An 11,399-nucleotide genomic window follows, 5' to 3' on the forward strand; every position below is an offset into this window, starting at 1 on the left:
TCTCTAAATTTGAATGTTTGAGGTAAAAAAGTAAATTTTCAGCATGCATCAAAAACTATATTAAACATTGCAATTGAGGTGAATTATTTATTGGAACTCATTTTATAAGTTGCATGAACAATGAATGATTACAATCCAGCATTATACTTAGCTTTATTTTGCATAATTAACGAGAATTTAAACAAAACAGTAATTTCTTGGGTAAAAACTGGTATAACTTAAGTATCCTACTTCATCAAGATTAGAACTACTTAATCCATTAGTCAAGCACCATTTTTCTACTTTCACATTTTCGTCAAATTTAAATTATCCTTAAAATACACTTATAAGACCGAAATCGAAAATTTGTAATAAAATAGCGTATGTTCGTGTCTAGTACTGTTTTTTAGTCTCAATCTAAATCTCAATGTTATCTCATTTTTTACCAAAACCATTGTAGCTAATTTTTAATATTAACGTAATAGGCCAAAACTAGACCAATTTAATCTTTATCATAACTATAAAAGCCAATAATTTTGTATCAGTCTAGTCAGTCGATGTTGGTGTTCAGGTGGCAAAGCTTGCGCCTATTTTTGATTTAAATAAATGTTAAAGTTTTAATTTACTAGTTGATTTCGTGAATTTCGCGTCTGCACACGAACATATTTTTGGTCCGTCGAGCCGGATATACAAGTCGGGTAACCTTACAAGTTATCTAACAAGACCCTGTATCCGTATACCATGGGAAGCAGCGAATATCGTTCTCGTTTATCGACATGGATGACTACTTGAACAGACGACGAATCCTCAAGGGAAGAATTACAAGAATCGAAAACATAGTAGCAAGCCATTCCAACACACCATTGACGCCGGTGGCAACAACACTGTACAAAGGAAAGGCGGACGCATTAACCGAAGAATTGGACAACGTGCATGACCAGATCATTCAGAGGTGTCCTCCAGAAGATATTGATAGCCATGAAGCCGAATATAATCAACTTGCCACACGCATGGATACCATAATTATATTCTTGAACACTGCACTCATTAGCCAAGCACCATCTATCAGTAGCTCAGTTCAACCACGAACTCAGCCAAGTTCGGACATCAGACTGCCAAGGTTGGAGTTACCGAATTTTGGAGGCAACTACACGGATTGGATTCCATTCCACGATCTATTCACAGCAACGGTGCACAATAACGGATCATTATCCGGAGCACAGAAACTTCAGTACTTGAAAACAACGCTTCGTGACGAAGCAGCATTACTCATTCAATCATTTCCAGTGACGGATGGAAATTACGCGGAAGCATGGGATATACTCGTCAACCGGTACCACAATCCCAGAGAAATTGTCAAAGGTCATATCAAACGCTTATTCAACCAGCCTAGCGTCAAGGATGATTCTTCAACAACATTGAGACGATTGATCGATACAACAGCAGAATGCATAAGATCCCTGAAGGTACTTCAAGAACCTGTACATCACTGGGACGCTATCCTACTTTACCTCATTAGCGAAAAGCTTGACGTCGAGTCCCGACGACAATAGGAATTGTCTTTAACGGGCATCACTAGACCTAAGTTCGAAGAATTAACTACTTTCTTAGAACAACGAGCACGAGCACTAGCGGCATCTCAGTCATTAACTCCTGCAAGAACCAAGTTATTCGCATTTGGCAAGAAGAGTACAGCAACTCATCATGGCATTGTAGGAGACAGTGCTTGTCCCATTTGCAAGGAGTCACACCCGGTTTTCAAATGCCCAGAGTTACTTCAGTCGTCAATTGAAGAACGTTGGAACAAGGTCAAAAACTCTCCCTTTGCTTCAATTGCTTGAAGAGCGACCACGTACTGAACAATTGCAAGTCGGGAAGTTGTCGGAAGTGCAAGTTTAAACATAACACACTTCTACATCAAGATTCCTCTTGTAAAGGATCACCTCAAGATCAGTCAGGATGTAGCGTTGTCTCTCATGTGTCACGTCGGGTCTTCAAGACTTCTCAAATCATTTTACCAACTGTAATCATTAAAATCGCTTATATATAATCCCCCACTTAAACAATGTAATTCACCACTAGATTTTACTACCACTAAAATAATGTGATCTCCCGGTTGTCATAGCAACCACTTAAAAAAATTAATTAGCCCTTAACGTGGGCATTCACCAAAAAAATTAATTCACCATTAATAATTAAAAAAACATGTCTAGTTTTTATTCAAAATAATCACACCACTTTACTGGCGAATAAGGGCTTTCTTCGTTCTTTCAGGCCGGCCTCTTTTACGTTTTTGGCCAATTGGTACTTGCTTAGCAGTGTCAGGAAAGTTACAAAGTTTTCGCATTACAGAAAGTCCGTATATATGCTTACATGCAAAATTCTTTTTAAAAAAAAGCACAAGTACACGATGAATGTTCCCAGGTCAACAAATTTAACTTGATAAGATAAATATTCAAATAATTTTCCTTAAACGCATCGAAGCTACGGAATCGTCTTGAGCGTAATTTAACAACTTCTGCTGTCACAGAAGCTCGATGACTTGCAGCGACATAACAATCAATTGTGTCAGTTCCTTCGTCTTCAAACACCACGGGAGCCGTACGAACCCACTGATACGCTCTGGTCATTATGTGCAAGTTATACGTAGGCATTGTTTTGAAGATTTCAGCGTTAATATATGATGGGTCTCGGTCAGTTGACCAGGACTTCACAATCATCATCATATTTCCCAGGAACGTGCCTGTAAAAAGATAATAGATTTATCATGCATTAAAAATAACCCATAACTTAACTATGTACCTAATGGCAATCTTTGTCTCAAGGTGCCCTCGTCCTTGATGACACGATTGATTGACTCTAGCCCATTGTTGGTTGACGGATAACCTAAACAATGTCCTTCGTACCAAAAGCGATGCTCCGTAAACCACGTCTGCTTAAAATAGGCTAAAAAGGTTGCAACATCACCATCTTCGGACGCCCACTTTTTCAGGAACAGTGCTGTCCCTAAATCAAATGACTCATCTGTTGGGCAGATTTGAAGTAAATGAATGTCATCGTTTATTTCCTTCTGAAACTTCTTGTCCTTTATTGCACTCAGGTGCTTTTCATATGCCCTGTTTGTATGAGCCCAGCAGTAAACTCTGCGGATATTGTGCCCAAAACATACTTTGAATCCATTTGTAATTGCCTCCGAAGCGTCAGCAATTATAGTGTCCGGTTCATACTTGCAATCGGGAATTGTAGATTCCACACCCTTTTTCAAAGATTGAAAGCAGAATTGGAAGTCCTCAGTTCTTTCGTGACTAGAAAGCATTATGGCTATTGGATGAAAATGCTTATCTTTGTCTGAAATTCCAACAACCAGAACTGGAAAGCCTTCTCAGTTCAATTTGTATGTGGCATCAGCTTGCAAGGATTTTGATAATGGAGCTAAACTCAGCAATCTTCGAGTTGAAGCAAAAACATGGAAGTAATTGTTATCATAATCAGTTTCATCAACATGGGACTTGTATTGCACCACGTAAGGTTCGTCAGTTCCGTTTGGAAGCAGGCTTTTGGCTTCACACCATTTCATTAATTGGCTTAAATGAATAACTGGAATACCATTCTTTCTTTTTTCGTAACTTAAAAAGCTAATTATCTGACTTTTTTTTGGAATAATATCTCCTTTCTCTGCAAGTGCGCGAAGAATTGCATTTGGTTTAGTTACACCAACATTCACAAGTGAAAGAATTTCTTTCTTCAACTCTTTCTCTAAACCACTTTTGTCAGATTTTGCATTGAGATGAGTAGATTCGGACTCATAAAAGTGAAATTTACAATCGATATTACTTGGAATTACCAATTTAGATTTAGCAGGACTCGCTTCACCATGATTCTTGCAGTAGTAGTACACTGTCACTGAACTGATGCAATTGTTCGTGTGATGTTTCGCCCAGTCGGCAGACACATGGGCATCAGCATCGGCTCTTGCAGTAAAAGTTTAAACTAGCCGCCATTTTGCACACTTTCGTTTTGCTATTACGGTTTTTGTAGTACTATCTTCCTGCACCGATTCATCTTCTGATTCAGAGACATATCGAAGCTTCGTCAGTTGCGAAGACATTTCGATTATGAGTTGGCTGTTGGCATTAGAAAATGCGTTGAGAATTAGGTTAAAGGTAGATTTAATTTTTTTTAAAGTCTTATTCCATTTTTTAGTGATTGAGCAAATTAAGGGCGAATTAATTTTTTAAGTGGTTGCTATGACAACCGGGAGATTAGGTTAAAGGTAGATTTAATTTTTTTTAAGTCTTATTCCATTTTTTTAGTGATTGAGCAAATTAAGGGCGAATTAATTTTTTAAGTGGTTGCTATGACAACCGGGAGATTAAATTCTATTAGTGGTTTCAAAATCTAGTGGTTATTTACATTGTTTTAGTGGCCATTTAAATCATACGCCATTAAAATTCAAGGGTCAAATGGTCAAAACTGGTCACTTCGCGCACTCTTGGATTCCGGATCTCAAGCCAGCTTTATATCAGAACATATCAGTCAGAAGTTACAACTGCGAAGAACATACCAACGTACTACTATAGGTGGTATCGGCGCTTCTGGACTCAGCCAGTCTCATGGAGGCGCTATGGTAACGATTCTCTCTAAGTTGGATCCAGCCTTCAACGTTACGACTCAAGTACTCATTCTGCGACAAGTTACGAACAATCTACCAAACTTCGCTGTCCATCCACATGAATGGAACCATCTCACGGGATTGAAGTTAGCGGATCCTACGTTCCATAGTCCAGGCCCCATCGACATATTGTTGGGCGCCGATGTTTTCGTTGAGCTGGTACTAGATGGTAAGGTACTCGGGAAAGAGGGAAGCCCTGGAGCCTTCAATACGGTCTTTGGATGGGCCATAACAGGAACCCTGGGCAAGCAACCTGTGATCACCAGCCAACCTAACATCCAGGTCAATCACTGTCAAATCCAGGAGCAATTATCCAAATTTTGGGAACTGGAGGAGATACAGCCAGAAGCAGTAATGTCATCACTAGAAAAACAATCCGAAAAGCTGTTCCATGATACCCACCGCAGAGATCATGCAGGAAGATATATAGTCACTCTCCCGATCAACGCCAAGGCAGGGAAGCTTGGTAATTCACGAAACATGGCACTACGTCGGTTGCAATACATGGAAAGACGGTTGGAAACTAAGCCTGAACAGTATGAGAGCTATCGGAAATTCATGAACGAGTACATCCAGTTGAACCATATGGAGCTAATACCGGTAAACAAACGTCAAGAAGAGAACTGCTACTATTTGCCCCATCATGCGGTTTTCAAGGCCTCCAGTACGACAACTAAAATCAGAGTTGTTTTCGACGGGTCCGCGAAAACAACCAGCGGAAAATCTCTTAACGATATACTGATGGTCGGTCCCAAGCTACAAGACGACTTAGTCAATCTACTAATTCGGTTTCGAAGTCATTCCATAGCATTGACTGCAGATATTGAGAAGATGTACCGGCAAATCTTGGTAGAACCAAATGATGCAAATCAATATCAACGCATCCTTTGGAGATCACAGAAGAATGAACCAGTTCAAGACTATTATCTTCGCACGGAGACCTATGGAACAGCAGCAGCGCCTTACCTAGCCACAAGAGTACTAAAACAGTTATCAATCGACATCAAGACTAGGTATCCGATGGCCTCACAAGCATTGGCTGAGGATTTTTACATGGACGATCTGGTCTCTGGGTGCGATGATGCTAAGTCAGCACTGATCCTTCAAACCCAACTAATTCAAGCCACGACTGAAGCTGGATTACCGTTACGAAAATGGTCTTCGAACGATTCAACTCTAACAAAAGATCTTCCGCCCGCATTACGGGAAGCTCCGGTCTCCTTACACCATGAAGGTACTACAGCAATACAAACCTTGGGACTACACTGGTTTTCATCAACAGACTCACTATTCTATACTGTCAAGTCACCGAGGAATAGAGGAACAATCTCTAAGCGCACTATCCTGTCAGATACGGCAAGGATCTTCGACCCCTTGGGACTATTCTCACCTATAATCATTAGGGCGAAGATCTTATTACAAGATATCTGGCAGATCAAGCTAGACTGGGACGATGAAGTATCGCTAACCATTCGCAATAAATGGGACGCCTTCCGAGAAGAACTTTGCCAAATTGAAGAACTTCAAATCAATCGTTATAAGCCAAAGACATCCTGTCAAGCTAGTCCTGCATGCGTTTTGCGATGCTTCCGAGAAGGCTTATGCAGCAGCGGTGTATCTCAAATCGATCTCCAATACCGGCACCATCAGCGTACAACTAATAGCAGCCAAAACCAAGGTTGCACCGTTGAAACAAACCACACTTCCACGATTGGAACTGTGCGCAGCAGTTCTTCTGTCAAGATTAATTACCCTGGTTCAGAAATCATTTCGGAGTATCATATCGGAAGTCCATGTTTGGAGTGACAGCAAAATCGTGTTAGCCTGGCTAGCAGCAGCTCCACAACGATGGAAAACCTTTGTTGCAAACAGAGTGGCGGAAGTAGAAGGCATGGAACCTCCTATCTAATGGCATCACATTGCCGGCGAACAGAACCCAGCTGACTGTGCGTCCCGTGGGATCCATATTGAGCAATTGATCAGCCATCCCTTATGGTGGCAAGGACCGGATTGGTTGCGCGAAGACTGCAATCCTGATCAAGAACCCATGGCGGCTGAACCCGAAGAATGCACTACTGAAGAGAGAACTATAACGACGGTTGTAGCCCATTGCAATTTGGACCAGAGTTTATTGATGAAGTATTCCTCACTGCCCACCCTCCTGCACGTTACGGCTTATGTATTACGATTTATCAGAAATCTGAAGATTCCAAGGTCCTCCAGAGATGTGGGACCATTGACTAAGGACGAAGTTCATCTGGCATTAAATCATTGGATAAAAGTCACCCAACTGCAAAACTTTGGCGAAGAAAAACATCAACTACAACGAGGTCACGCCCTCTCTTCTAGCAGCAAATTACTATCGCTCACACCCTATCTCGATAAAGAAGGTATACTAAGAGTTGGAGGTCGTTTACGTCATGCCAAGCTACCATTAGACCAGAAACATCCAGTACTCCTTCCACGACGGAGCAGACTCACTGATTTGCTTATCACACACGAGCGTCTTAACACACTTCATGGTGGCCCACAGTTAATGATGTCATCACTACAAGCTAGATTTTGGATCCTGGGTCTACGGGATGTTGTCAGATTCCATGTGAAACGATGCATGCGTTGCGTACGTCACCAAGCAAGAACAGTCAATCAGTTAATGGGCGACCTTCCTGCTAACCGAGTAAATCCTGCAAGAGCCTTCATTAGATGCGGTGTCGATTATGCTGGCCCGTTCAACCTTAAGGTTCTAAAGGGTCGAGGATGCAAAACCTACAAGGGATACATCGCAGTATTTGCATGCTTCAAAACCAGGGCTCTCCATCTCGAGCTCGTTAGTGACCTGTCCACGTCAGCCTTCCTAGCAGCCTTAAGAAGATTCGTATCCCGCCGCGGAAAAAGTACAGACATCTACAGCGATTGTGGAACTAATTTTGTTGGCGCCAATCGGGAGTTGAAGGAATTCCTACAAATGATCGATCACAACACTAACAACCAGGCAGTAACAAGATGGGCGGCAAGTGAAGGGATTAATTGGCATTTCAATCCACCTGCCGCACCACATTTTGGTGGACTCTGGGAAGCCGGTGTCAAATCCGTCAAGCACCACCTGAAACGTGTTGTAGGAGAAACGAAACTAAATTATGAGGAGATGCAAACCCTCTTGTGTCAAATTGAGACATGTCTGAATTCCAGACCATTATCACCGTTATCTTCAGACCCATCGGATCTTTCGGCGCTAACACCAGGTCATTTCCTAATCGGAAGTGCTCTGATTGCAATCCCGGAACCGGACCTAACCTCAACGAAGATCAATAGACTGTCCAGATGTCAACTGGGTCAGCAACTACTACAACAATTCTGGAAACGCTGGCAGTCAGAGTATCTATCTCGCCTGCAACAGAGACCCAAATGGACTAAACCCAGCCGAAACCTACAGCTTGGCGACTTAGTTCTATTGAAGGAAGATCTGCCTCCCACCAAATGGAAACTAGCTAGGATTACCAAGGTGCATCCCGGAGCCGACGAGTTGGTCAGAGTAGTCTCGGTGAAGACAGCAGACAAGGAACTCAAACGACCCATCGTCAAATTATGTCCATTACCTCTAGACCTTAATTGAAATTTCTTGTTAAAATAATATTTTAAGGTGGCCGGAATGTCTAGTACTGTTTTTTAGTCTCAATCTAAATCTCAATGTTATCTCATTTTTTACCAAAACCATTGTAGCTAATTTTTAATATTGACGTAATAGGCCAAAACTAGACCAATTTAATCTTTATCATAACTATAAAAGCCAATAATTTTGTATCAGTCTAGTCAGTCGATGTTGGTGTTCAGGTGGCAAAGCTTGCGCCTATTTTTGATTTAAATAAATGTTAAAGTTTTAATTTACTAGTTGATTTCGTGAATTTCGCGTCTGCACACGAACAGTTCGGAAAGGATAAAAACTCCACTAAATATTGCAATTAAGGAGAATTTGTTATTAAAACTCATTATGCCAAGTAAATTATTGTATCCAATCTTTGACTTAATTAACGGCAAATTAATCGAAATCCACCAGTTTTTGAGTAAGAACATGGATAATTTTAATTAAACTAACAAATTAATAAATAAATAAAAATACATAAATATTCGCTTTTGAATGTTTGGGGTAAAAAGTGATTATTCGGAAAGAATTAAAATATCCAATAAACATTGCAATTAAAGCTTTTTATTGAAAATCACGCTATAAACCAAACTGAGAGTTCTGAAGCACAATCCGTTATCAATTTCAACTTAGTTAAACTCACATGTAAAATTAATACTTGGTAAGTGTTATATCTTTTGAAATTGTCAGCTCTATTCGTCAAAAATGCCTCATCAGGAAGTAAGCTCTCAGGTTCAAAACCAGTTATTAAGTAGGTGTCATTTCTCACCCTCAAAAAGATGTCATTATCAGGTGCCCTCTCTTATAGCCATAAGTCAACTCTTGCTGTCGAATAGCGCTCTATTGAATGTGACTACTCCTAGCGTCTATAGTTTCAACTCTGACCGTCCGGAAAGCTCCTTCCTAATTTTAAAGATTGGATCATAATATCCTTTTGGATTGTGATTTAGATTTATTTGCCTATATTTTAAGACTTGCATTAACTTTACAATATTTCAAACTCTGGTAATCATTGAATATAGATAACCTCGTCAGCAACAGCTTTCGAAAGTTAAAATAACTTTCCATAAATCGTTAACCCTCCATGAAGAAGAATCTCGAAATAAGTCACATTGGGATAAATTATTATTATTATAGGGGTGTAAATCCTTGTAGGTCATTAATATTGTACCATTTATTTGCAAAATAGTATTATACATTTCGGTTGTTAAATATGATTCGAAAATGGTAATGCAAATTTATTTGCAATTTAACCTTTGCCAATATAAATTAATCTTTATAACATTTTCATTACGACTGATAACGCGTTCATTAAAACGTACACTAGCCTAAAGTGTCTGTTTTGTTAAATGTAATTCAAAAATTGTTATGCAAAAAATTTGTTTGCAATTAAACCTTTGCCAATATGAATAGTTCGAATTTTTTTATAAATTCTACTCGTAAAGATATTGTTCGTTATTTAAAATCATTAATCAAATTTGTAATCGCGCGCTTTCACTCTTAACCCGAAATCACACGACTACGTAATTAAATTAATTAAATATATTTATTAGAACATTAATTTGGTTAAATTAAGTATACAATCCGTTAGTAAATATTAACAAGGTAAATATAAATAAATAAACACAGTTAATCATCTCAACAAATCCGATTATCTGATCCTGGTGCCGGTACTCTTCCAACTGCCTTCATTCCCGTGCTACGTTTGAATATATATTCTCGGCCTCCGGAGCAGGGCCGGAAATAAGCACAGGACACTGGACATTGTCCAATAAAATTTTAAAATGTCCCATAATTTTTTTAAAAACTAAGGGGGTCACTGGACATTTTGACCTATAAATTTTCCGAAGTTTTGATACCTTGACTATGGAGAAGCGACACCATTTTTGCACACTCCAGTGGACAATGTCCTATAAATTCTCCAGTCAAACAGGGGGTCACTGGACACATGTCCTATAACAATTTTTTCTTATTTCCGGCCCTGCTCCGGAGATCAGCCAATCCTGGCTCACCAGCAGACGACAGGTCAGCTTCCTGGGCCGTCTAGCGGGGAACTCTGGTGTCGGTTTCGGTTGCTCCACCTGGTGGTGAACCCTTGTAACGAGCTCCCCGTTACATCCTCCCCCTTTGCAAGGAATAAGCAGAGGCCCCGGGATACAGGAGAACAGCCGTGTAACGCCGCTGGGAGTATCTGAAAAACAACCAAAAGGAGCAGACCCCTCCCAAACCCAGGAGTCCGGGAGACAAAATGAAGCACACAAGGAATGAAGAGAACGAGGTGTAGTCGGTGTTTAATATGTATACATGGAAATAGGACGTTCCATGAATTAACGGAGAAACACACAAAACTATGGGTTATAAAAAAACAACGAAAATAATTAAGAAAATATTGAAATACAAGGAATAAACGTGGGTATACCCCAAGCAAATACAATCATCAAGATTATGTAGATTTGTTGTAATGTTGCTGGATTTGTTTTTTTTTTTTGTTTGGGATAACACGAACCTTTGACTTAAAAGGAGGAACTAAGACTTTTTTTTTAAATCGGGACGGGAAAATACGTTTCATGACATGATGAAACAAAAAATTAATAACTAATACACTCTGGGGTCCCGATTAATCCCCGATGTTGAAAATGCTGTTAGTAGAACGAAGAAGTGTCGCCGCAACGTCTGCTACTGGTAAGCCCTTTGTAGTTGCGGTCTGAGTGATAACCATTCTGGTCAATCCTGGTGACGGGACCGGGGCAAGGGGAGAAACATCCCGAGTCGGTCTAAACATCGGAGCCCCGGATTGGGCGACTAAAAGGGAGAGCGGAATGTCCCGGATCAGTCTTGGCAACCCAGAATGGAGCATCTGGGGTGAAACGGCAATGACCAATCGTGGAAAAGCCCGTAAAAATTTTACCTCCTCCTCTGGGCTTCCAGAGAAGTTTAACAGGACCACGATGTGGGCCCTCTGTAGCACTCGGGTTAAATCTTCCCTACACGCCTGAAAGGCACCTACGGACGGGCGGCGGTCCCGACACTGAACCAATACGGGATAGCCATAACGGGAGGCAATTCCCAATTGTCTCCGAAAGGCTTCCCGTTGAACGGACGGAGGGC

The 11,399-nt window shown here is 40.6% G+C and overlaps 3 protein-coding genes across 3 annotated transcripts; 2 read left to right on the forward strand and 1 right to left on the reverse strand.

Moving 5' to 3' along the window:
* The first annotated feature begins 755 nt into the window (after positions 1–755).
* LOC149611569 (uncharacterized) lies at positions 756–2,029 on the forward strand. The gene is made up of 3 exons (XM_089858535.1): positions 756–1,516; positions 1,559–1,787; positions 1,850–2,029. Exons 1-3 carry the CDS (start codon positions 756–758, stop codon positions 2,027–2,029), a joined length of 1,170 nt encoding a protein of 389 aa, XP_089714661.1.
* Positions 2,030–2,366: 337 nt separating this feature from the next.
* On the reverse strand, positions 2,367–3,295 carry LOC149611570 (uncharacterized). The gene is made up of 2 exons (XM_089858537.1): positions 2,782–3,295; positions 2,367–2,722 (listed from the first exon to the last, which is right to left on the reverse strand). The coding sequence occupies exons 1-2, from the start codon at positions 3,293–3,295 to the stop codon at positions 2,367–2,369; spliced, it is 870 nt and encodes a 289-aa protein (XP_089714663.1).
* Positions 3,296–4,094: 799 nt separating this feature from the next.
* On the forward strand, positions 4,095–8,264 carry LOC149611571 (uncharacterized). Its single transcript, XM_089858538.1, has 3 exons — positions 4,095–4,142; positions 4,403–6,370; positions 6,585–8,264. The coding sequence occupies exons 1-3, from the start codon at positions 4,095–4,097 to the stop codon at positions 8,262–8,264; spliced, it is 3,696 nt and encodes a 1,231-aa protein (XP_089714664.1).
* The last annotated feature ends 3,135 nt before the right edge of the window (positions 8,265–11,399 follow it).

The sequence above is a fragment of the Phalangium opilio genome, unplaced genomic scaffold (genome assembly GCF_054372755.1).
Source record: "Phalangium opilio isolate 3A_F unplaced genomic scaffold, DU_Popi_V2 ptg000246l_1, whole genome shotgun sequence".
NCBI classification, from domain to species: Eukaryota; Metazoa; Arthropoda; class Arachnida; order Opiliones; family Phalangiidae; genus Phalangium; species Phalangium opilio.